This window comes from Chanodichthys erythropterus, chromosome 20 (genome assembly GCF_024489055.1).
Source record: "Chanodichthys erythropterus isolate Z2021 chromosome 20, ASM2448905v1, whole genome shotgun sequence".
Lineage (NCBI taxonomy): Eukaryota > Metazoa > Chordata > Actinopteri > Cypriniformes > Xenocyprididae > Chanodichthys > Chanodichthys erythropterus.
Genome location: NC_090240.1, coordinates 33,090,118 through 33,117,658, shown reverse-complemented (window position 1 = coordinate 33,117,658; position 27,541 = coordinate 33,090,118). Strand labels below are relative to the sequence as shown.

The 27,541-nt window shown below is 33.7% G+C and overlaps 1 protein-coding gene across 1 annotated transcript in view; it reads right to left on the bottom strand.

The window, feature by feature from the left end:
* mical1 (microtubule associated monooxygenase, calponin and LIM domain containing 1) overlaps positions 1–22,529 on the bottom strand; it is a 43,534-nt gene extending 21,005 nt beyond the window's left edge. Inside the window, exons 1-16 of the mRNA XM_067370694.1 lie at positions 22,317–22,529; positions 10,763–11,057; positions 10,456–10,663; positions 10,252–10,359; positions 10,047–10,142; positions 8,756–8,911; positions 8,493–8,593; positions 7,873–8,130; positions 6,570–6,685; positions 5,991–6,117; positions 5,772–5,856; positions 5,313–5,460; positions 2,925–3,121; positions 934–1,043; positions 468–548; positions 22–214 (exon numbers count right to left, since the gene is read on the bottom strand). Coding sequence (XP_067226795.1) covers positions 22–214; positions 468–548; positions 934–1,043; positions 2,925–3,121; positions 5,313–5,460; positions 5,772–5,856; positions 5,991–6,117; positions 6,570–6,685; positions 7,873–8,130; positions 8,493–8,593; positions 8,756–8,911; positions 10,047–10,142; positions 10,252–10,359; positions 10,456–10,663; positions 10,763–11,023 — 2,245 coding nt within the window. The 5' untranslated portion in view covers positions 11,024–11,057; positions 22,317–22,529. The remainder of the gene's footprint in view (positions 1–21; positions 215–467; positions 549–933; positions 1,044–2,924; positions 3,122–5,312; positions 5,461–5,771; positions 5,857–5,990; positions 6,118–6,569; positions 6,686–7,872; positions 8,131–8,492; positions 8,594–8,755; positions 8,912–10,046; positions 10,143–10,251; positions 10,360–10,455; positions 10,664–10,762; positions 11,058–22,316) is intronic.
* Positions 22,530–27,541: the final 5,012 nt, after the last annotated feature.

Sequence of the window (27,541 nt, the reverse complement as noted above, 5' to 3'; positions counted from 1 at the left end):
ATCAAGTGTTTTTGGGCTTACCCGTGTTGGAGTGGAAAGTGTATCCGCCCTGCCTCAGAGTGGAGCCACAGTGATAACAGCTGAAACAACTGCGATGGAAGAACTTGCCCTCGGCGCTTCCTCTCTCCAGAACGTACAGATGCTTCTTGCAGAAATAACAGAGCTCACTGCCACACGTCTCTGATGAGGACACGGGTGCCACAGGCGCCGCAGACTGGAGATAACAAAAGGTTTAAAATACTTTTATTGCTGTTGCCCATAAAATCAAATCAAATACTGAATTATCTTTAAATAATGCACAAAAGGTACAATAAACACTCCACATTTTAACATATTTTTACATAACTGGTCTATTTCTAAGTTTTAAGACATGTAATCAAGCCACCCATACTGTATCTACAGGTCTATCTATCATTTGTTGCGTTTATCTGTGCCATTTAACTGAAGAACTACATTTCAACACTCACTTTTTCCTCTTTCACATCCTTCTCCTCCTCTTTCTCCTTCATCTTTTGCGTTTTTGGTCCTTTCTCCGATGCCAGTCGGTCCTGAGAGACACGGGTCACATGATCTCATTTACAGCTCAGGTTACGCAATGTGGCGACAGCAGATTGACAGAAATAAACAATGATTTCACCGTTATCATGCACTGCAAAGGGACAGCAAGCAAACACTAGCATCTCTTTTATTATGGCTTTCTCTCTTTTTACTTCCTCATTGTGGCCGCACCATGGGAGTATTTGGCAACAGCTGTGTGTAATGAGGGCGTTTAGTGTTTTCCTCAATGTTGTGGTCCGTTACGACAGAGACTGCGCCTGACTTCATGCTCTATTTAACCCAATACACCAAAGATGACCTTTGACAGGCACCACTGCTACACTGCAAACAGAAAGCAGGTTTGTTTTACTTGATAACATGCAGGTGTTTGCATACCCTGCGTCTTTGGAGGGAGTTGCGCTTGAGCGTGTTGAGGAAAGAGGCCGCCAAGCGGGCTCTGGATAGAGAGAGGTTCTTGTTGGTGGGTGAGAGGCTGTTGCCACGATCTGAGGAAGACCCGAAGAATGGAAACAGTGAGATGCAAGTAAAATAGACTTCCAGAAATGCTTTTACATTTATATTTGAAGATTCCCTGACAGCAATGTAGTGTCGGCCCAGATCCGGTCCACATCTGGCCACACTTTGTTGCTGTCTGGGTTGCATAAATTAAAATTTTAATGAGGCAATGAAAGAAAAAAAATTTATGTAATGTAAAAATGCTTAAATATTTTCAAAAAATAATGATCAAGTCTAAAAAAAACATAAAAATTATTAATAAACAAAAATAAACAAAAACATTTGAATCTGTCCTATAACATGATCTATTATTCAAGCTTTTCATACTGAAGCAAAAGCATAAAATCATAGTACTTTAAATGTAGTTCATCAACCCATAAAATATATAATATAAAAAATATATAAATAAAAATACATTTAAAATAAACATAATAACAAATTTAAAAATAAAATGAAATACATGTACAATAAATATTTTAGAAACATAATGATCGTCATACAAACAGATAATAAAAACAAAAACTTAATAACAAAGACATTATAATCTTTTCTATAACATGATCTGTTATTTTAATTTTTCATTTTAGCATTGTACTTTAAATGTAATTCAATGACTCGTAATTATATATATATTATATTAAATTATATATATAAATATTATATATATATATAAATAAAAACACATACACATTTAAATTAAACTTAAAATAAAAAATAATAAAAACAAATAAAAAATGAAATGAAATACATGTACAATAAATATTTTCAAAACAATGATCAAGTCATAAAAACAGATTGCAAAAAAAGAATAAACAAAAACATTTTAATCTGTCCTATGACATGATCTGTTATTTAAGCTTTTCATATTGCAGCAAAACCTTAAAAGCATTGTACTTTAAATGTAGTTCAATGACTAAAATAAATAAATACAAACAAATTAAAAATAAAATAAATTACATGTACAATAAAAAATAAAAAAATAAAACAACACTGAAAACACTAAGAAAAATGTAAATTAAAATTATTTAAAATTCTGAATATCAAACATATCATATACACACATACAACTGAACAAGAAAATCGTCATTTATAATCTCTTAAATGCAATATATTATTTCATTATCAAGAACAACCTTACATAAACCGTGTATTTTAAATGCAATTCATTTCAGCAAAGCATTAAAACGAAAGCAAACTAAAATAATAATTAACTATTAATAAAAAAAACAAACAAAATAGAATAAAATAACTTCCTACCCTTTAAAATGGAACAAATATGAGTTGTCACATTCAATATGCGCTTTGCAGTGGCGTGTTAGAGATGAGCTGTATTGGATCCCACCCCCTTCCCCAGAATACACACATCCAGAGCCTGCGTGAGTGACAGCTCAACCTGGAGCACATCTGTGTGAGATCCCCTCCCAAACACAGCATCCAACAACTAAACACTGAATCCAGCTCCCCAAAGCCCCTCCAACATGCTGCGGTTGCTCTTCTGCAGATGGTGTTTTATAATCCGTCTCATAGAGCGCAGCGTGTCGAGGCTGGAATCAGACCCACTCCCACCGAATCGCCCGTCAGCAGCTGATTTCTCCCCAGCTGAGTGCATTTGCTGCTGCAGCCGCTGCTGTCAGACTACAGACTACAGCAGAATACTGCCCATTCACAGCAGTGCATGCTGGGAAGGGGTCTTAAAGAGACAGTAGCACTGATTTTCTGATGCTATTATAAAAGAGTTTGCCTCTCTAGTCCATACAGATCATATATTGAAACTAAGCTGGAAATGCACATGTATAAGCATCGTACATGAAGGCAACAAATTGTTTTATTTAACTGTTTGTCTTTCATAGTTATGAATGCCTGCTCATTACCTGCTGGTGTGTCTTTCTCGGTGAGAGCGGTGCGTATCTGAGTGAGGTAAACCACCATCGAGAGCTGGTCGATTTTACCGCAAGTGGTCATTTCACTGGCACGCATGATGGGATCGATGCCAAACTCTTTTTCCATGACGTCAAAGGCCAGCTTATTGTTCGCAGTGATGTTATATTCATCTAGACGAGTCACATCACTGAAAGAGAGGATATTATTTGCATGCATCTATTGTTGCATAATATTGTATGTGTATCTATACACTACCGTTCAAAAGTTTTGGGTCGGTAAGATTATTTAATGTTTTTTAAAGAAGTTTTTAATGCTCACCAAGGATGCATTTATTTATTTGATCAAAAAAGTATTGTGAAATATATATATATATATATATATATATATATATATATATATATATATATATATATATATATATATATATATATATATATATATATATATATATATATATATATATATATATATAGGGCTGTAAAATCTAACATAAAAGTTTGTGTTTACATAATATGTGTATATACTATATTATTATATTTATGTATGTGTGTGTGTCTGTGTGTATGTAAATGTGCATTATATAAACTTTTATGTTAGATGCAATTAATCAAGATTAATTGGTTTTACAGCCCAAATATATACTACAGATTGTTTTACTTTTGCATTATATGTTTCTAGCTCTCGAATCTGATTGGCTGAGAGCCGTGCGATATTCTAGTGATAACAGCACTCTTACCTTTTCACCGTTTGTATCACTATTTTTTACAAATACTACACTTGTTATACCACGAACTGTAGTTTTAAGAGTTTTTTAGGCAAGAATGTAGTTGTTAAGACCTGAAATATATGACTCATATTTAATCATAGCACCTATTTTATAATTTGTTTCGATGTTTTCAGAGGTGCGAGCTCCAGGTCGTCAGCGGCCGTTCAGTGCTCGTGTACCTGCCGAGAACAGCTTAATCTCGGCTACTGCTTCAGGGATTTGCCGCTGGCTCTTATAGTGGTTAAACGAGATATATTTCATTTGGGGTACATAAAACAGCCAATCTTTGGTCTTATTAATCTATTAATCAAATCAAATTGGGCTATGTTAAATTTAATATTAAGGCTATATTTAACTTACATCCTGTAGAGCTCTGCTTCTGTATGTTTGACTGAATTGTACAATTGTGTTTATTTCCTATTGCCTATTATAATGGCTATTGTTGTTAATTTAAACATTATTGTTGATTTTTTTTTTTTTATATATAAATAATATGTTGTATTTGGTACTGAGAAAGGGTCCATAAGTGTATAATATATTGAGTGAAAGTTACATTAATATGCCATTAGACTACCAGGAAAACTCATGAGTGAATGAGTCAGTCAGTCGCAAGAGACTTTTAAATTGAAAGGGACTTATGTAAACAAAAGTCATTGTTTTAGCGCTGTATGTTATGGAAAATTCCCTTAACTGTAAAAAGGACAAATACAAAGATCGCTTTCCTCAGCGGACATTCAAACAGATTTTTATAATGGATATAATATTATGGACATCGAATGTTATATCAGACACAGGTAATGCTCGCTCAGGCGATCTCTCTCTCTCTAATACTGTATAAAATACAACAAGTTTCAATGGAGGGACTCAACATTCCTTTGTTAGTTCTAATGTGACATTTTAGAATTAGTAACGGAGGTCAAGCTGTCAACTTGAGATTTGAATCTGTGGCGGAAGGAAGCAGTTCTGCACAAAAGAGGGTTTTAATTTATTTACACACTCGTACCGTCAAACTGTTGTATATATGCAATATCATACGATTAGCCATGTGATTGCCCACAGCCGAATCACAGCCGTGCTGATATACAGCCATAACGCACAGCTACTTGTGTGATATTGCTCATATTATATATATATATATATATATATATATATATATATATATATATATATATATATATATATATATATATATTATATATATATATATTTATATATATATATAAAAAATGCAAAAAGAAAACAATCTTTTGTATTTACTTTTACTTTTGACTATTATTTTAATGCATCCTATAATATAATATAATATAATAAATATAATATAATAAATTAATATAATATAATATAATATAATATAATATAATATAATATAATATAATATAATATAATATAATATAATATAATATAATATAATATAATATAATATAATAAATATAATATAATATAATATAATTAATATAATATAATATAATTTATACATTTCAAAAAAATCTTACTGCACCCAAACTTTTGAACGGAAGTATACCTAGCAACAGTTTATCGCAACAAAACTGAGCTCTGCATGTTTAATCAGTTATTCTAATATTCTTGTTTCCTGATTGTCAGGTGGTCTTACATGAGTTCAGGTCTGAAGTTGTTAATGAGAGCGCAGAGAGCCAGACCGGACCTCCAGGACTCGCTCAGATCTTTCACCTTCACGTGCTCGTACCCCGCTGTGTTCTTCTGACACCAGGTCAGCAGTTCCTCCAGACGTCTGATAGAGTCTAAACACACACAGTTACTTCATCACTTCATTGTTAGGTCTGTGCTTCTGAGCATGTTCATCCTGACAGACCAGAAGAAACATTTACATCTAACAATAACAGTCTATTTAAAGAGTTATGAAACCTTAAAACACATTTTTGACATGTTAACAGATGCATAATGTTAATATGTTATTAACATATGATATTAACATAATATCATATTAACAGATATTATTGAAAACAATGATATCCCACTTTATTTTAAATTGTTGAAAGAGGTTTTTAAAAGTTAATGTTATATATCCAAGTTACTGTCGTATGGCATTTACCTTTTTTAGGTTTAGTTTTTAAGGTGGGTTTCTTCTGTTTGTTGGGTTTACTCGCATCACTCTCTACCTCATACAGACGCTTCACCTTTAAATTGAACACAAACAGAATCAAATAAAACTGATGATAAAAACCCTTTTTTATTAATTACTAATCATTGCTAGGTACTTCAAGCAGCTTTTGCATGTGTGTAAGTTTGCGTATGGGAGTGTGTGTGTGACCTGTCTGGGTAGGATAGAGGACAGGTTGGCGTTCGGGTAGCGTGTGGACGGATCGATGCTGTAGGCACTGTAGTTCTTGCTGGTGTTCTCTGGAGTCGTTTGAGAGAGTAACTGATACACGCTCTCCCTGTACAAGACATACACAGAATAATGCACTAATGAATCACTGTTTGAATCATTTATGCATTTTATATTGATACATACACTACCGTTTAAAGTTGGGGATGATAAGAAATTTGTGTTTTTAACATGTTTTTAAACATAGCTGCTCACCAAATTAGCATTTATTTCATAAAAAAATACAGCAAATTTATAAAATATATTTTAACAATCTAAAACAACTCATTACTCCAGTCTTCAGTGTCACATGATCCTTCAGAAATCATTCTAATATGCTGATTTGATGATCAAGAAACATTTCTGATTATTATCAATGTTGAAAACAGTTGTGCTGCTTCATATTTTTGTGGATATCATGATACATTTCCTTTTCAGGATTTTTTGATGAATACAAAGTTAAAAAAACAGAATTTATTTGATATAGAAAGTAACAATATAAATGGTGTAAAAACTCTGTACCTTTCCGCCAGCACCTCCAGGGGTGGCACACCTTTTCCCCAATTCCTGACCATCCAAGCCGTGTCAAACGCAGCCAAGAAACCACGAGCAATGCCAGTGCCAAGAGGCCAAAATGGCTGCAATAAAATAATAAATAAAATAAAATAAAATAAAATAAAATAAAATAAATAAAATAAAATAAAATAAAATAAAATAAAATAAAATAAAATAAAATAAAATAAAATAAAATAAAATAAAATAAAATACTTTAGTCCATCTCTTATGATATCTATAATTAGTTTTGATGGCCAATGCCAATATGATGGCCAATATAAAATCCATACCGTTTAACTTGTATTGTTTAAACAGTGTTTATATTAAAATTTCAATTGTAAATATAATAACACAACATTATAAATGTATAAAAAGACTCTTTAGTACTTTTGAAACCCCTAGTTTAAAAAATAAGCCCTGATACAGTTCATTGCTTTACTTATATTATTTTCAACATTTAGACTGATAATATAATATAATATAATATAATATAATATAATATAATATAATATAATATAATATAATATAATATAATATAATATAATATAATAAATATTAAATATTATAAATAATAATAATAACAATTATTATTATTATTATTATTATATTTAATTACATTTAATAATTAATTTATTAATTAAAACAACAGGAAAGTTTCAATAAAAATATAATAAAATACATAAAAAATAAACATTTATTTAATATAATAATACGATAAAATAATCCAACAAAACAAAAATGTAACAGATTTTGTATTAAAATAAATTAAATATTCCAAGTACTTTGAACAAAATGTCTTGGATAATGAGGTGTTTATTAAAAACAATTAAAATAAAATAAATATTTAATTAAATTTAATTTGTATTATTAATTAATAATAATAAATTAATTATTACATTTAAGAATAATAATAACAATACATTAATTATTATATTAAAAAATATAATTTATTTAATAATAATAATAATAATTATTATTATTAATTATTTAATAATTTAATTATTATTATTATTATTATTATTATTAATTACTATAAAATGACTATTAATTATTATTATTGCCTTCCTGTAGCTCAAACAGTAAAGCATGGTACTAGCAATACTAGCAATTGCTAAGGTCATGGGTTCAATTCCCAGGAAAAGCAAGAACTGATAACAATGTGTACCTTGAATACAATGTCACTTTGGATAAAAGTGCCTGCCAAATGCATGAATGTAAATGTAAAATTAAAATACTACTGTGGTGGTCACCAATTCATTGTAAAACACACCTCTACCAGAGAGTCTCCCACCAATCCGATGAGCAGACTCTTCCCTTTCCTCTCCTTCACCAGTGAGGCGTTCTCTGCCCTGTGCATGCTGGTGAAGTCAAACATGGCCACATCAGGTTGGCCCGCGTGGTTCTTTGCAAACTCCATGTCCGGCAACATGTGATCTGTGGAGAAGTCAGCGGCATCGTACGCGTACTGCTGCAGGGCCTCCTGGTTGACGTTTTCAGGTGCGAGCAGCTGCTCGGCATCAGAGAAGTCCTGAGAACGAGAACGTTTTTGATCAAGGAGGGTTTAATGTTAGTCTTCATTATTTCAGCTGTCCTCCATTCGCACTACAATATACAGGTTGCATTTCTGACAGAACACAAATAGCAACTGTCTGCAGATATTCCTGTGAGAATGCAGTGACAGGAGAGGACCAGAATAGCTGGACAACAGTGTGAGGATTGATAAATGTTTTGTAAGTGTAGATGTGAGCTGGAAACGAGTTGAAACACGCCTGAAGTGTCACCAAACACCTCTGTTGATAAAATCATGGCCTCTTGTCAACCGTTTCTAGGCTCTGTTTAGCTTTTGAGATATTCTCAGAGTCTTTGAATGTGTCTCACTGTGTATCATACCTGCTTTATAACTCCTTTTTTAATCAAGCTCGCCTTTTTTGCAGTCATCACAAAATAGTGAGTATCATCTTTGTAGTAGACAATGTTCTCTAGATCAACGCCTGAAAAACACGACAAACAACAGGACAGATAAAGGGGCGTGTGGGTTTACTTAACTATATTTTGGAAACAAAAGTGTCCTCAAAAGGGTAAAAAATGGTTTAGAAAGCAAAAGTTTCTTTTAAATGAAAACAGTATGAGATGAGGCAAATGTGTGTGTGTACCAATCTCAGACTGAAGTGCCTGAAAGAACTTCTGGTTGTATATTCGGGCCACACCGCTGATCTCTTGCACCTGAGCCTCTTGTTTAGTATGACGGTTTACGAAGTTTGCAGTGATGCCGATGGCCAACTTTCCCCTGAGCTCCTTTATTTTAAAACCTGAATATATGGGGAAACAACAGCGGGAAAGTTTCAATAAAAATACAAGTTAAAAAAAATAATATTTACATTTATTTAATATAATAATAATAATAATACTAATAATACAATAAAATATTCCAACAAAACAAATTAAATACATTTTGTATTAAAATAAATTAAATCAAATATTAAATAAGTATTTTGTAAAAAGTGTCTTGGCTAATGAAGGCTTAAAAAAAATAAATAAAATAAAATAAAATAAATAAAATAAAATAAAATAAAATAAAATAAAATAAAATAAAATAAAATAAAATAAAATAAAATAAAATAAAATAAAATAAAATAAAATAAAATAAAATGTAATTTTTGAACTTGGGTCACCCGAAGCGCATTGGCACTACATGTTGCGCACTGCCCATGAGGCCATGAGGATTTTTACAAAAAAAATAATAATAATAATAATAGTAATAATAATATATATTTTTTATTTATAATAATAATAATAATAATAATAATAATAATAATATTCCAACAAAACAAAAATCTTATACATATATATTTGATATACAATTAAATCAAATATTCCAACTATTTTGAACAAAATGTCTTGGATAATGAGGGTTTTTACCAAATAAATAAATAAAATACAATAAAATACATTTAAATTAAATTAAATTAAATTAAATTAAATTAAATTAAATTAAATTAAATTAAATTAAATTATATTATATTAAATTAAATTTTTCCAGTATTCAGTACAAAGTGACTTGGATAATGAGGGTTTAACAACAATAACAAAAAAAATTTAATAAAATAAAATAAAATAAAATAAAATAAAATAAAATAAAATAAAATAAAATAAAATAAAATAAAATAAAATAAAATAAAATAAAATAAAATAAAATAAAATAAAATTTTTCCAGTATTCAGTACAAAGTGACTTGGATATATTGAGGGTTTTACAACAATAACAAAAAAAAATTAAATTAAATTAAATAAGATACATAATTAAATTAAATTAAATTAATTGTTATTATTTAATACAAAGTGATTTAGATTTTACAACAATATACAAATTAAATACATTTAAATTCAATTCAAAGGGAAAGTGGATTTTATGGAGTCCACTCATCCGTGTAAATGTTTTATTTACCATCAGGCACATATCTTCCCCCTCCAGCTGAAATAAAAACATCAAACTGAAAAGCTGCAGCCATGTGGTTCTTAGGAGACACCTGTGCCCTCCATCCTGAGAGAAAGAGAAATATAAGGCTTAACGGACAAACATTATTTTCCAACTACATGACTGCAGACCTTCTGCAAAACTTCCTGTGACAACAACTAGAGCTGATTTGTACCTGTGGATCCTGAAGGTTCAAGCAGACCTTCAAAGCTCACGCCTGTGTGCACCTCCACCCCCAAAATCAGGGCCAGCTTCAGCAGAATCAACTGTAGCTGACGGATACCTATAGAGAAACACAGACCTCATTACTACACCTGAACTAAAGTGTGCACGTTCAGCAATCAGACAAGAACTTCTTTAAGTTTACACAGATTCTCACTTATGTGATGAATGGTGCCGCTGCAGAATCTTCCATAGAATTTCTTTGCACCGAGGTTTTGGAGGTCTTTAATGGTGTAGTGCCACAGATGCAGGACGTTATTTCTGGTGAATGAGGTTCTTTTTTCCAGTAAAACCACCTGAGCACCAAGTAGGGCCAATTCGATCGCTGTCCTGAGACCACAGGGACCTGCACCCAACACTAAACACTGACACACAGAGAAAGAGAGCCATTGGGTTTCTTTTCCCAACATTAAACCACTTCATCGATGGAAATATCTGACATTATTTCAGGTTATTTATGGTACCTTGTTTTGGTGACATGCCTTGCCCTGTTCATAGTCCGGATGGGCGGCTCTCTTGTCGATCTTCTGCCAGAGCTCTTTGGCCTTCCAGTAGTTGAGTTTGTCCTTCAGGTTGCTGTAGAAGTGCTTGTAGTCTCTGGGGTCGAGCTCCAGGTGGCGACAGAGCTCAGTGAAGTTCTGCTGTGTCTCTTTACATGTTTGAGCCTGGACAAAACAGTCAAACAGATTGTGGCTGGGATTGGCCGGGTCTGCCTGGATGGGCATTGTGATGGGAGAGGCCTGGAGCCTGCTAGATGACCTGCAGAGATAAGAGAGAGAGAGAGAGTTTACAGAGGGGTTTCAAACAGAGGAAGTGTGACAAATGTCAACTATTCATAGACTGACTGCAAAGGTATTTAAACAAACTCTGAACATTAATTCTGGTGCGTAACTCATCAAGCACCATTTGTGCTACAAGCATGGAATTCATCTAATCTATGGATGCTTGTTTCCGCCATGAAATAAAAAATAAAAAAGGTAATTATGACTTTTTAATCTAACAAATCTAATTTTTTTTTCTCAGAACTGCGATATAAAGTCAGAATTGCGTCATATAAAGTCAGAATTGCGAGTTATAAAGTCAGAATTGCGATTTATAAAGTCGGAATTGCGAGTTATAAAGTCAGAATTGCGAGATATAAAGTCAGAATTGCGAGATATAAAGTCAGAATTGCGAGATATAAAGTCAGAATTGCGAGTTATAAAGTCAGAATTGCATGATATAAAGTCAGAATTGCGTCTTATAAAGTCAGAATTGTGAGATATAAAGTCAGAATTGCGAGTTATAAAGTCAGAATTGTGCGATATAAAGTCAGAATTGCGATTTATAAAGTCAGAATTGCGATTTATAAAGTCAGAATTGCGATTTATAAAGTCAGAATTGCGAGTTATAAAGTCAGAATTGTGAGATATAAAGTCAGAATTGCGATTTATAAAGTCAGAATTGCGAGTTATAAAGTCAGAATTGCGATTTATAAAGTCAGAATTGCGATTTATAAAGTCAGAATTGCGAGTTATAAAGTCAGAATTGCGAGTTATAAAGTCAGAATTGCGAGATATAAAGTCAGAATTGCGAGTTATAAAGTCAGAATTGCGAGTTATAAAGTCAGAATTGCGAGTTATAAAGTCAGAATTGCGATATATAAAGTCAGAATTGCGAGTTATAAAGTCAGAATTGCGAGTTATAAAGTCAGAATTGTGAGATATAAAGTCAGAATTGCGATTTATAAAGTCAGAATTGTGAGATATAAAGTCAGAATTGTGAGATATAAAGTCAGAATTGCGATTTATAAAGTCAGAATTGCGAGATATAAAGTCAGAATTGCGAGTTATAAAGTCAGAATTGCGAGTTATAAAGTCAGAATTGCGAGTTATAAAGTCAGAATTGCGATTTACAAAGTCAGAATTGCGTCTTATAAAGTCAGAATTGTGAGATATAAAGTCAGAATTGTGAGAGAGAAGGAAAAAAAAAAATATCGCAATTACCTTTTTTTAAAAAAAAAAAAAAAAAAAACTTATTTAGTGGCAGAAACAAGCTTCCATAGAAATCAGGCAGCCCACGTGCTATTACTTTTTTTTTTTTTTTAAGTGCCTCTTTTTTGCTATTTTAAAGTTTCCAATTTTTTTGTTTTGGAGTCCAAAATCCAAAAAAAAAAAAAAAAAAATTCTCATAATGTATATTGCAGCATCATCTCTTTTCTCAGCATCTGAAGTGGTTTAATAAAGGATTCAGTCTCTCTAAACTCCTCCTTTCTGAGACTCTCTACTCTGCTCTGACTGGTCAGATGGCCCAGTCTGTTGTGATTTGTTGACCGCTTACATCACGTGTCGGGAACAAAATACCCATTACCATATCTGAATTTTAGCTCTGGATCTTCCTCAGCACTTTATACAAAGTGATACAAACAGTAACGTTGGCGTCGGTTATACTGTATCAATTCCAGCGCGAGTCCTCATGCTTTGGAAGTGCAGCAAAGAGGATTTGCATTGGCAGCACAAAACAGCGTCTTCTCGATACATGAATCAAACTCTTCAGTCTCAGTTACAACTACAGTGTTTGATGGGCCAAGTAGACATTGTTCACGAGCAGCCAATGAAGACCATAGGCTGGCATTATGAAAATTTGTTACAAACCTAGTACCTACGTAGATTTAGGCAGGAAGTAAGACTGGAATTACTGACGACTCGTTTCAGCTCAGTTGGTTCTATAACTCAATTTACTGTGCACATGGGTCTTTAAAACTTTGCAGACCTTTTACATTCACAAACAGCTTTATTACACACTACTTGAAAGGTAATATCCAAAAAAGCATAATAGGGGCACTTAAAGTATAATCAGAATTGAAAAAACTATAAGCTAAGCTTACACTGAAGAAGGGCTCTGTCATATCTAGAAAACAAAATATCATAGGGCATATTTACATTTTTACAGATCAGGTACTTATCCAATTTACCAAAACGATTCCATTTGCAAAACAGATATAAATCCGATCTTAAATTCCGGCGATATATGCAGATTTAATGGAGTCCACATCACCAAAAGCAACAAATATGAGCAGCATTTTATTGATCATCATCTAATTTCAAAATCAAAGACCGCAATAGGACAGCACTGGAAAGATCACTTTTACTTTTAATGAAGATGATTGTGTTTCGAGTGTCTGCGACTTATTTTCAGTTTCATTTGTGGAAACTGCTCATCTACCGTGATGCATGATGCAGTAGCACTGCCATATCTGGCTATAACATGCTCTCACATGTTCTTTTTTTAGCATTTTTGGGAGGAGTAAAAATTTACATATGTGGCACAGCAACCAGATGCATTCAGACCTGTTCAGTTTTGTCCTGTGTCTCAGTGAGTGACCAGAGGTAAACAGGCCAGAATAGGCTCATTTTATCTAGCAGCCATCCAAAACACTTAAAAAAAACAACCTCCTAACAACAAATAGGCTACCTAAGCATATTGGCTACCTAAAAATAGGCTACCTACCAAAATATGTTGATCCAAGTCACGGTGACCGCAACCACACACACAAAACCCTGGCAACAACCCAAAACCCAACAGCAGCTCCGCATGAGCAAGCAGCACCTCCTTTTTCTTTAGAAATAAGATAAAAGTCTTGTTCTGGTTGATATATTGCAGTATAAGAGGAACTAGTACTGATAAGTTCATGGGAAACAAATTAATTTCAATGTCAAACTTTGTAAACAAATTAAAAAATAAATTCATAACAAAGAAAGGCAATCTTTCTGGAGCAGGATATTTATACATCTATGAAATTGATTTTATTTAATTTTATTTATAATGTAATAATAATAATAATAATAATATTTATAATGTGTTGTATACACACATATTACATTATAAATATTATTATTACAAGCTATTATTATGATTATAAATAAACTGTTATAGAAGTATTCAAGTATGAAGCCCAAGCCAACAAAATACACTTCAAATCCAGGGACGAGAGCCTGAACAATAACATACTCTGAATGCGTCTTATGGAATCAAGTTCCACAACTTTCAACAGGAAACAATGTATTGTTAATCCTCTGTTAACCCAGAGTTCACATAAAGAGAAAGCATGACTGTTAATATGTAAATTCACAGCACTTACACCTGTTTCACATATACCGCGTTTGCAGTGTGCAAATGATCCATGGCTATACATCACAAACACAACATTTACTTATTTTTATTTCAACTCCAAAAGCCGTTACTGGACATGGCTGTTCAGCATTGTGATTCTCTTTGTACATAGGCTACACTCTTTCATAGATGTCACGTTTAATTAAATACACTACATTTAAATAAAGTTTTATTAAATTTGTTACTTTATATTTATATAAAGTACTTTAGATTTATATACACGTTGATCACACAAGTGGTAAAACATTTAAACATAGGCTATGTTAAAATCACAAACACGGTAAATTAAAACTCAATACACAAACAGCTTTTGCTTTTAAATCTTCATTCATGAAATCCTGTGGGCCATAAATAACTTTGTTTTTCCTTGTTGAAAAAAACAGCATATGCTGGTTAGGTATGTTTTGTAGCATGGAAGCTGGTTTGAGCTGGTTTATGCTGGTCAAGTGCTGGTTTAAGCTTAGGACCAGCACTTGACCAACTTAAACAACCCAAACGATGTGGCTGTTCATTCAAAACATTGCAAAAGTAGAGAAGCTCAATGCAGAGAAGATCCACAAATTGCACTGACATTGCTGCCTATGTGTGGTTAAAAAAAAACCCTCGGATTTCATCTGAAATATCTTAATTTGAGTTCTGAAGATAAACGAAGGTCTTACAGGTTTGGGACGACATGAGGGTGAGTAATTAATGACAGAAATTTCATTTTTGGGTGAACTAACCCTTTAAAACCAAGCCATTCACACAGAACATTTTCGCTACTTTTTCATTGTTTTCTATGTAAACAAGCACTAGACAGACATCTTTGACCGCTGCACTCGCGTCTCGCACAAGAGAGCTACGTGTTTAGAAAGCCATGTAAAGTTAGAAAAAGTTTTACTTTTAAAAAACATTTCTCGAGACTTAGTGGGGTTTTTTTCCATTCCACTGCATCTCATGTTTTTAAATGCAAAAAGTTTATAGATTGATTGGCGCTTCGGCTCTTTGTATTAAACTACGCAGAAATAATTTATTATGTTTTGTTTATGCAATTTACGAAATTATATTTTATTTATTTTTTCCAGACAGTCATGTTATTTCATTGCTTTGAATAAAGAATTTAATGCATTGTATTAATATTTTGCTATAGACAAGGCAAAAGCTTTCTTCCCCTAACTGAAATTATGCAATTTAATTTAGTAATATTCAAGTAATATTTTGTTTTTCAGCTCTACCGGCACTATTGCATGACTTAACAGGGTTTTACACCAAGTGAGTCACTGGGCTGCTGCAGGCTGAACAAAAAAACAGGGTGGAATACATTGCTAAGGTTTCAAGTGACTATGTGTGCAAAATTAGATTTAGCAACCCACTTTTTATTCACAGACTATTTTAAGATAAGACTCAGTGTCACCTGCATCTCTTGACTTGTGGGTTTCATAAACACAAAGCATCTATGTTATTAAAAGCTCTCTGTATCACATGGAGAGTCTTACAAAGCACAAAAGGAGGCCTTTATGACATTCTTTTACTTTCATTCAATTGCATACAATAAATACTTCACTTGTGGAAGTATGAATGCAAAACACCAGGCAAGTTAAACAAGCAAGGTCACTTTCAATTCAACACATCTGAAAAGTGAAGGCATTTTATAGTGTTTAAATTGACCATCTTAAATAACTGATCTAGAACCATATTTCAGTAAACTCTCTGATGTGCTTAGCTTTAAATGTTTTAAGGATAAAGCAAAACAATACAATCTTCACAGCATCTCAGGTCTCTTTCTCAAGGTGCTGAGCTACTGTATAAGTACTTCCTTATAAGAGCTTCCTGTATAAGTACTTCCTTGTAACAAAGCACATAGGGTGATAATGAGGACAGACTCACTCAATACTGAGGGAACAAGAATGATGTTATGCTAATGTGACATCCCTGTTTGAATGACTGGTTTCCCTGTTTTACCTCATCTCTAATGATGCCACATACTGTAACATGACATTTAGATCGCTTTGGCATTTAGATTGAAGGTGATGTCTTGTACTTTTGCTGTGTGTGTGAAAAAAACAGCACGTGACTTCAAGTAGTTTGGTTCCTCTGTGTTCAAACCCATAATCTGCCCCCTGTGTGCCAATAAATTGCTTCAAACCAGCTTCAAACAAACGTTGCAGCACTTCCTGGATGTTTTATGATCACACAGCATGAAACGCAGAGAATAACCTCTTACACATCACTTCCTGGAAACAAGCAGTCATGTCTTGTACACATTAATGCTTAACAAATGCTAGGGCTATGGCCTGAAGGGGTTTTAATTAAAGAAACCATCTGACATCAGGTCGGGCTTTCTGTTGTTTGCACATCAAGGCCTGTGATATGAGGAACAGATGTGAGACGCTTGACACACATAGATCTCGTCAGGTACAGCATGCCATCATGACACATATCAATTTAACAACTCTTATCTAGTGTGTGAATCTCACAAAACCTGTGAAGAGCCTGTCCATACAATATACAGGTACACAATATAATAATAATGAATTTAATTCACAATATTATATATTGTCCTGACAAGCCTATGGCGTTTTCCATTATGGGAGGCACTTCCAGTTTGGGGAACTTCCACACAAAACAAACGAATAGTTCAAAATTATAAGGTTGCGGTATGAATAGTTTGACTGAATGGGCTGTCAATTTTCCTGCATGTTTTATTTTCAGGTGTCAGGATAACGTAACGCTTGGTATTTTAAAAATTTTCAAAGAGTAAAAATGTGCGGATAAAGCTGAATAAACACCAGCCGCTCATCTGTATGGGCAGGTGGGGCAGAGACCCACTAAAATATTCATCCAAACAAAGACCTCTATATACACTAAATTAATAATAAATTGTAATTGTGTTCAGCATTCTGCAACAAATCTGATTTTCTAGACTATTTTAAGTTGTAAAGTGAGTAGGATCTATTAAAGGTGCCATTGAATGTTTTTTTTTTTTTAAAAGATGTAATATAAGTCTAAGGTGTCCCCTGAATGTGTCTGTGAAGTTGCAGCTCAAAATACCCCATAGATTTTTTTTAATAAATTTTTTTAACTGCCTATTTTGAGGCATAATTAGAAATGCGCCGATTCAGGCTGCGGCCCCTTTAATTGTTCGCGCTCTCCGCCCCCTCCTGAGCTCTCGACTTTATCATTACATAAACAAAGTTCACACAGCTAATATAACCCTCAAAATGGATCTTTACAAGGTGTTCATCATGCAACATGTCTAATCGCGCAAGTAATCTTATTTATTTGGATGTTTACATATTATTCTGAATGAGTTTGATGGTGCTCCGTGGCTAAAGCTAACATTACACACTGTTGGAGAGATTTATAAAGAATGAAGTTGTGTTTATGCATTATACAGACTGCAAGTGTTTAATAATGAAAATAGCGACGGCTTTTGTCTCTGTGAATACAGTAAGAAACGATGGTAACTTTAACCACATTTAACAGTACATTAGCAACATGCTAACAAAACATTTAGAAAGACAGTTTACAAATATCACTAAAAATATCATGTTATCATGGATCATGTCAGTTATTATTGCTCCATCTGCCATTTTTCACTATTGTTCTTGCTTGCTTACCTAGTCTGATGATTCAGCTGTGCTCATCCAGACGTCCTGCCCTTGTCTAATGCTTGAACATGGGCTGGCATATGCAAATATTGGGGGCGTACATATTAATGATCCCGACTGTTACGTAACAGTCAGTGTTATGTTGAGATTCGCCTGTTCTTCGGAGGTCTTTTAAACAAATGAGATTTATATAAGAAGGAGGAAACAAAGGAGTTTGAAACTCACTGTATGTCATTTCCATGTACTGAACTCTTGTTATTCAACTATGCCGAGGTAAATTCAATATTTAATTCTAGGGCACCTTTAAATGAGTGTGTGTGATCAGCGCTTCGCCTCTTTGTATTAAACTAGTTGGCATGCCTGTTCTTCCTACGTGGAGTAGCATATCAAATTAATGAGAGTATAAACCCTTTAATTTAAACATACTCATGTGAATAGCTTTTATATACAGTAGTTCTGTTGTGTTTGTTTTATGTTTGTTCTGAGAACAGACATTACTTTTTTTCCCTCACTGGAATTCCTACATAACTTTCAATATTCTAAAGCAGCATTCGGAAACAATTAGTAAAAGCAATAAGCCGTGGTTTACAGTGAATTTATAACAGCTAAGAGTTGTTGTTAGGAATGATGCAGAGCGGAGTGCCCAAAACCCCCTTAGCTGTTATAAATTCACTGTAAACCATGGCTTCACGGGGGTTATTGCTCTTATAAAATGATTACCACACAATACAAATATTAAAGCTAAAAATTACACATAATGCAGTAAGCTTCAATGAACAAAATCAATTGGGAACAAACATATGTTTACATTGCTAAGAGTGGTTGCTAAGACAGATGCAGCAACATACACACTCAGTGAATCTGCCCTACCTAAATTTATTACTAGGAGCCGCTACTGATAAACACAGTCATTATGTTAAGACTGAGTCAAGGTAAGGTATCAGTCTTACTTTATGGATTCAAATTAGTCCAGTCTACTTGTTTAAGCAACTTGCTTTCAAAACAACTGTAACATGTGTCAAAGAGAGAGGGAGAAAAAAACTGACTAACTTGTAAGACTAGTCTAAGCAGTTTATGCAACTGGCCAGGACATATTTTCAGCTTAACAGCTTGATCAGATTTATTGATTCAGCATGGAAGGTGCAAACCTGTTTCCTTGTTACACACATGCCTAGTAAATTGCTGATCGTATTACGTAGCTTCATATGCTGTAAAATAAAACTAATCTGCAGTGCTTATTGCTGACGTAATACAAACACCACTAATTAAGAATTAGTTCCCACTACTTAGGCTATTAATTTGTTTTCCTCGCCGCTGTAAATTAGTACAAAATGTTGTACTAATTTGTTCCCTTGTTTTAATTAAACTATTAAAATTGCACATGATTTAGTAAAACGAGGGAACGTATTATTACAGTGTGTGAACATTTTACCTGTAAGACCTTCGGTCATCTTCAGAACACAAATTAAGGTATTTGTGATAAAATCTGATGGCTCAGTGAGGCCTGCATTGACCGCAAGACAATGAATGAACACTTTCAGATGCCCAGAAAGCTACTAAAGACGTATTTAAAGCAGTTCATGTGACTACAGTGGTTCAACCTTAATGTTATGAAGCGACGAGAATACTATGTGCACCAAAAAAACGATTTTATTCAACAATATCTAGTGGTGGGCGATTTCAAAACACTGCTTCATGAAGCTTCGAATTTTTATGAATCTTTTGTTTTGATTCAGTGGTTCGGAGCGTGTATCAAACTGCCAAAGTCATGTGATTTCACCACGAGGCTTCGTTACGTCATAAGTGTTTCGAAACATTGCAAAATTTCAATGGTTCACGTGACTTTGGCAGTTTGATTCACGCTCCGAACCATTGATTCGAAACAAAAGATTTGTAAAGCTTTGAAGCTTCATGAAGCAGTGTTTTGAAATCGCCCATCACTAGATATTGTTGAATAAAGTCATAATTTTGTTTTTTTGGTGCACAAAAAGTATTCTCGTCACTTCATAGCATTAAGGTTGAACCACTGTAGTCACTTAAACTGTTTTGAATATGTCTTTAGTAGCTTTCTCAGCATTGAAAGTGTTAATTATCTCACTGTCAATGCAGGCCTCACTGAGCCATCAGATTTTATCAAAAATATCTTAATTTGTGTTCTGAAGATGAACGAAGGTCTTACGGGTGAGGAACGACATGAGGGTGAGAAATTAAAGGTGGACTCAATAGAGTTTCAAAAACACTGTTTGGAAGTTAGTTGAGTCTACACCAACAACAAATGTCTAACCAATCAGCATTAGGGGGTGTATAACAATTGAGGAGAGAGAACGAGCAAGAGGGATATTTGAAAATAAAAAAATTAAAAAAACTGCAGAAAGAGAGATGGGACATAAGCTCATAAAAACATCACTGGAATGAAGGTTTATGACTGGGCAAGCGCTTTAGGACTCACGTTAATGTTAGAAAAGCTTTACAGCGCTGGAGAGAGCTAAGTGGGAAGGTCTGAAAACAGATGTGCAGGCTTCTTTGATCCCTGGAGCAGGGTGGTTAGGATTGGAGTGTGAGTTTTGGAGGAGGAACAATGAAGAGAGGGGTGTGTTTGTTAAGGTTGATTTCAAATATCAACAATCTACTGATCCTACCTTTAATGACAGAATTTTGTATGTAATACGCATGCACAGAACGTCACCGTTTTCACATTTACACTCACGTTTTTGTAGTTTAGATGAGATGATGATGGTATTGTTTTCAATAATTTGCACTTTGAAACCTGTTTTGCATTTTAAAGCCCACAAAACTCTGTTGTTGTGTAAATGAATGGCCAAAATGCATAAAAAGTTTTCAGTTTTTAGATGAAAATGGCCCCTCAGTAAGTCGCATATAAAGTATATATGATTTACTATATTAATAGTTTCGCTTAATAATTTTTATACATTACAATAATACTTAAATAAGATATTTTGCATTTTGGTCATGATAATTGTGAGTAAATGTATTTAATATATAATTTTAGGGTCATACAAAATTGCACACTGTCATATTTACACCTTAAGAAACTTTATTATACATTTCAGTCATTGACCTTCATTAACTTTGCGAGAATGTTTTTGACAGGTTTTGTGACATTCATCTGTTCATGTTTATTAGAGGTGCTGTTTCAGTTTCAAATTCACATGGGACGAGCACGTACCACACGGATATGTGCTGTTAATTCATAATCACAACACAAAGAACACACTTAGAGCAAGTCTCTAATCTTGATAACAGTCACTGTTAACAGACAGCAATATACATGAGCAAAGATTAAAGTCTCTCTCAGATTTTACACACCAAGTTGGGTAATAAAGAGGGGGGACAGAATTTCCCCCTGCAGTCACAACAAGGTGATCAGTCCTCGGTTTCAGCGACTTACACTCAAGTTGCAACAAGCTTCTGCAACATCCCGAAAGGCTTTATCTCAGGAAACAGGCTGAGTGTGACTTTCACGCATTTGCAAATGAGATGAACTAACTTTAAGTAAAGCACAGACCACAAAAAGAAACAGTCATATGTAATAGTATAGCTTTGCAGTGATAAAAAGTGAAAGTCAATGAGGAAAAAACTATCACTTACTAAAATTGCTGTAGTAGTGCAACTGAATTTCATGTATTTCATATGGTTCTCCAAAATATATCCAAGAATGGCACTATCATGGTCCATGCCAAAAAACTACATACAAAATACAGTGGTGGTACCACGGTACAGTGATTTTACCAGATGAAAAGTTAATATATACCACGGTACTGTCCATGATGATTACCATCTTCACATACCATGGTATTTACAAGGTATTCTGATACATGGTATTCTGATGACAGCAAAATGTGGCAAAAATGTTGAACTTAGGCACTACATTATGTTGTACCAGACATTAGACATTAGCTCATTAATCTACAACCTGAGAAAAACATTCTAGAAACCCAGAATTCAGAAAACGTACTCTTATTTGATGACAACATACCTACACGTACTGTAGGCTATATGTAAATGCACTGTATATACACATATATTCAATATATATCTTTTTTATCTAGATTTAATCAAGAGTAAAAAACAGTTTAAAGTGGAAAAACCCGTGATCCATCACTGCAAAAATCATGTCATCACCATAACAACTTTTTAAACGTCAAAACACATCCGTCTGAAGTTTATTATTTGCTGTTACAAAGTTAATTTAGTAGTTATCGACTGACAAGACATCTTTACGGTTCAAGTGAAACCAAATGAATAAGCACATTACCTTCTAGGGCAGTTTTGGATCCTTTAAACGCAGTTGAATCTTCTTGTTTATCTCTATGAATCACCTGTGGCGGCGGCTCGCCCGGGCATTTACGAATGCTACTAGGAAGAAGCCACGACTCATGAATATTAACTACATATACGTGACGTTCGACCATTTGATTGGCTGAAAGATATCGAGTTTGTTAGAGTGTAAATCAACGCAGTGTTTACATGTTAATATCTTTGCGTCAACAGATGCTAGTTAGTTGGTCTTTTTTTTTTCAACTGTGACTGATTTTTATAAATTTTATAAATATAATTTTGTCATTTGCGTTTACATTCATAAATCAAAGCTCCCTGTTGTTCATCGTGTTCGATATTTGTTAAGGAAAATGTAATGTAGCCTACATTGATTTCATATTATGTAATAAAAAAAAAAACGATAAAAACTGTTAACCTAAGCTTTGAATAAAATATGTTGAGTGATTGGACACTCCCTCAGGACTCAAAGGGTTTTAAACTACGTCAACATGACTTAATTAATATTCATGAGTTAATTCATGGGTTATCCAGAGATAACCCTTCAACAAAGTAACTCTAGTGCATAGCAGCAAAAATACTACCAGAGGGCAGGGCAACTGGGCAAGCCTCTTTTCCTCATTTTATGACCAAAAACACTTTCGAAATTAGTCTCGGGCACTGTTAAAGAGAAATAGGAGGCGTTTTTAAAAAGGTTATTTTGGCAACACATGGTTTCTAGCACCTGCACACTCACTTTCACAATTAAGCTTTATTCAGCCTAAACAAGTTATTCTTTCAAAAGAAAAAAAAAAAAGAAGAAGAAGAAGTTTCTCTAATCTCGTAAGATATCAAAAGTTGACTATATCAAAATAATTTAATTGTGAATAAAAATTTGGGATTTATTTACTTTATCCTGTTAGAAGTAATATCTAACTCAAGTCCAACAAATAAGCAAGATAACTCGAGACAATTTTCACCTACAATTTAGTTAAACTGAACGTAAATAGTGCAGTTTACGTTAACATAACAGTAGGTGTCGCTAAAGGACAATAAACCAGCTTTTAGTAGACAATACAGGGTATTTGAGTTTAAAATGTGATGAAGAATCAACTAAAACTGTGTTTTATAATCATATTAAAGTAGTTAAAGCTCTTAGATTAAATCATGCTATTAGTTCTAAATATTAAAATTGCTATTCTTGCAGTATTAAAGATTATATTCTCATATGAATGTAGTATCTGCGCATGTATTGAGCTCATAGGACAGACACAAGAGTGCTCCTTTGTTTAGAGATGCATAACAGGCCCCAAGGGACACTGAATGATGTCTGATCACCTGGGATTGATGGACCTCCTGCTGGGGAACACCTTTGTTTTTCCTTTGTTCTAATAGTGATATCTTTCTATTTTTTTATATTATTAATAATAACATTATTATATATAGCACCTTTAAGCAATTCAAAAACAGGGACAACAATTAAAGAAAGCATGCATCACAAAAGTAAGAGCAAAACATTAAGTAAACACTAGCATAAAAAATGTTTTATGAGAATATTTAATTAGATTAAGAGACTGAGCTTCTCTGATTTAATCATGCTACTAGCTTTAAATATTACAGTTGCAGTATAAGAGTTTATAGCCTATGTATTTGCCACACTTGAAATTTATTTTAATTATACTTTTTGTAAAACACTTCTAGCGTTAAATGTGCTATATAAATTAAGTTTATTATCATTATAATAATTAATACAAGCTTGCATAATTCAAAGATGATAATAATAAAGCATAAATCACAGCAGCATGTATGCACTCGCCCTGCAGTTAAAGATCTGTGCTGCTTACACAAATGTTGCAGGTTCATTTCTTTGTACAGATGATCCATTATTTTGAGTTATCAAGATCACTCCATATTGTAGCTTAATTTCCCTTCAACCCTCTGCTTAGTAACATCACAGCAATAGCTTGAGGGCTGATTTTACTGCATTTCCTTTTAGCTGTAAACATAAACAAGAAATGATCATTAGGGATGCACTTATACCACTTTTTTTTTTCTTTCTTCTTCCCTCAGAACGAGGCCAATAACGATAGGCTACTCCTATACACCATCCTATATAGACGAACGCAATTGGAGATGCATTTAAAAATATCCTATGTACTCTAAGGGTTATAAAGGTTGTGAGAATGGGGGGCTGCATTTTGAAATAATGCATCCATCCATTAAAATATAGTAATCCATGCGACTCCAGGGGGTTAATAAAGGCCTTCTGAAGCATTTTTGTAAGAAAAATATCTATATTTACAACTTTATAAATTCAAATAACTAGCTTCCGACGGACGACATACGCAGAATGCGCAAATCGACTTGCGCCAAATGAGTAATCCGACATGTATGACGTAGGATGTAGGTTTAGCCTAAGCTTAGATGCCTCTCACGGTTCAAACAAATACTACCAAAAGAGAATATGAATCATATTCGTTGATTTAATTTGTTTAGCAATTATATATTTTGTAAGCCTTCGGTTTCGGTACATCCTTAATAATCAGCTATTTTTGTCAGGGGAAAAAATCAGGGTACTCAAATTTAAAACAAGTTGCTTAAAGGCCCACTGAAGAGTGTTGGAAGAGTCTTGACGTAATTTCAACTGAAACAGGAAGACAGGGCGATATATTGAACAGCCCCGCCCCTTTTTTTAAATAGCCAATAGCATTTTGTTTATGTTACAGCTCGGCCAGAGCCGTTTGACTCTGTAAAACCTCAGTTTCCTTCTAATCTTTGACCGTTTCTCCTCATAATCTCTTTTATATCACTTATATACAGCATTCTGTACAGAATTCAAATGGGTCCGATACCTTTTGTGGTCTGTGCCAACTCGCGGATATGATCCGCTCTGTGCTCTCCTGTCTCTGGACCATTGCGGGGGTTCATGTGAAACTAACGCGAAAACGGACTTCATTCGTGTCAAAAGGAAAGCATATTTACACTGCCTGAATTGTTCCCTATTTTCCATATAGTGCACTATGTGCCATTCACCATATAGAAACTAGTAAATGTCTGAACAAATGACCGATTTCAGCCGCAGCTTGTCTGTTGATAGTGTAGGAGGGGCGGGACTTCAGATTCTAGAGACTATTTGATTGGACCAAAGATTTGGTGAGAAACTGAAGTGCGATGTGATGTCATGAAAATCCGTGATCCATTTTAGCGGAAGTGAGAGACTAAGTTTTGAATGCTTATATCTCCTAAATGCGAATTTTGTCATTGTTTTGGAACACGCCAGCTTATTCATAACCTTAAGGCTAACATAAAAGCTAAAAAAAGTTAAATTTTGATTTCAGGGGGACTTAAAAAAAAAAAAAACCCTTGTGCTTAAATCCAAGCTTTAGAAACACAGTTTATTGCACTTAAAAAAAAGAAAAAAAGAAAAAAAAGATAACACCAAGTCATACATTTTTAAAGTACAAATCTCATTTCAGTGTTATTTCTTACTTTGAAACAGATCATTGCAGAATTGTACACTGGGAGAAAGTCCCTGGAATTTGATTGTGAGAAACTGCAGTTAAAATACAGACACGCAACTCATAGAAAACAACTGCATAGTTTGAATGCATTACATGGGGTTCACTAATATTCGGGTTAGGCCTACTTGTAGATCTGACAAATTTTTGTTTGTGATCATTTTATTTTCCAGTTCACCACATAAGCTGTCATTTCACCCAGATCAAGAACACTATCAGATATCCTCAGTAAGTCACATTTCGCTCAATGCATACAGTGCAGTTTAACTTTGCAGTAACTACCTGTCAAAATCAACAGCAGATTTATTGCAAGAATTAAAAAGAAATAATAAAACACAGTAAGTGTGCTGCGAGTCACAAAAAAAGAAATGATTCTTACAGGTATTTTACTTTAAAAGTAAAGTAAACACAAAAAGCTAAAACAAAAAGATATTTTAAATAAATACACGGCAACTAAAACATGATGGCTTGCCGTTTTGTGATTGGCCGAATCGCATTACATTTCAGTTGCATATCTTAGAAAAAAAAAACAGATTTGAATGTTCTTTGCGGTAATACCATCATCTTTGTATGTGTAACATTAGCGTTTATCTTGCGGGGAGAAACAAGCAAAGATCTGCTGATCATAAACTGAGGCAATAAATATGCAAAGAATATTTACAGTAACCATACAAAAGTATTTACAGTATATCGACAGGCGTCACACATCTACCAGCTATAAAGTACCGCGATTACAGCTGCATGCCATTCTAAACAACGTACCCACTATTCACAGTTCCAAACCCTTACGTTTCACCGTGTCCTAAACAGACGTGACACGACGTCGTGACACGCGATAAAACGCATCTTTTCCATGTTAACTGTCCTAACTAGCCGCGACGGCGATGAGCAACGATTCGGTTTCTACTTTTCTGCGACGTTGCAGCTGGAACAACATATAACGATACAAAGCATAACAATAATCTCATGTACTTAATGTTTAATGTGAGTTGAAATATCATTTTGTGTGTCTTTTATAGCTGAACTAAAATTAACAATGGACAATTCTCCTCAGATTTTCAAAATAAGTAAAAGGAAACAAGAATGTTTTTTGTCAACTCATTGTGACTGTTTCAGTAACTCAGTATGTATTTTTAATAATGCTAAAATAGTGTAATATCATGAATTTGATTATAAATTTTGTTGCAAGCTTGCCGCGAGAGCCTGTCCACGCGCTTTTCTGATTGGCTGTGAAGTCCAGCCTAATAAGAGCCAATAGCAGACTGGTAAAGTCATCGCATCACTGCAGCGGCCGTTAGAAGCAGTGTTGCCAAGTATACTTTTATGGTGCGTTCACACCAGATGCGAATGTTAAGTCAATGCAAAGACACGAATATACATCCTGCGGTGCAAGTTGAAAAATCTGAACTTTGGCGAAAATTCGCACCGCATTAACTAATCAGGAGCTTGCTCTAGTAGTGACGTGACGTAGCGAGCTGAGGCAGAAATCCGAAACTACAATGGAGGACAAAATCATCGTCGCTGTACATCTTCATACTTTTATAGAAACAGGAATAAAAAGGATCTTGCTTGAAAGAAAACTTTACTCAATTTGAGCTATATATATATATATATATATATATATATATATATATATATATATATATATATATATATATATATATATATATATATATATATTTATTGAGAATACAAGCTAGCTAAAGCC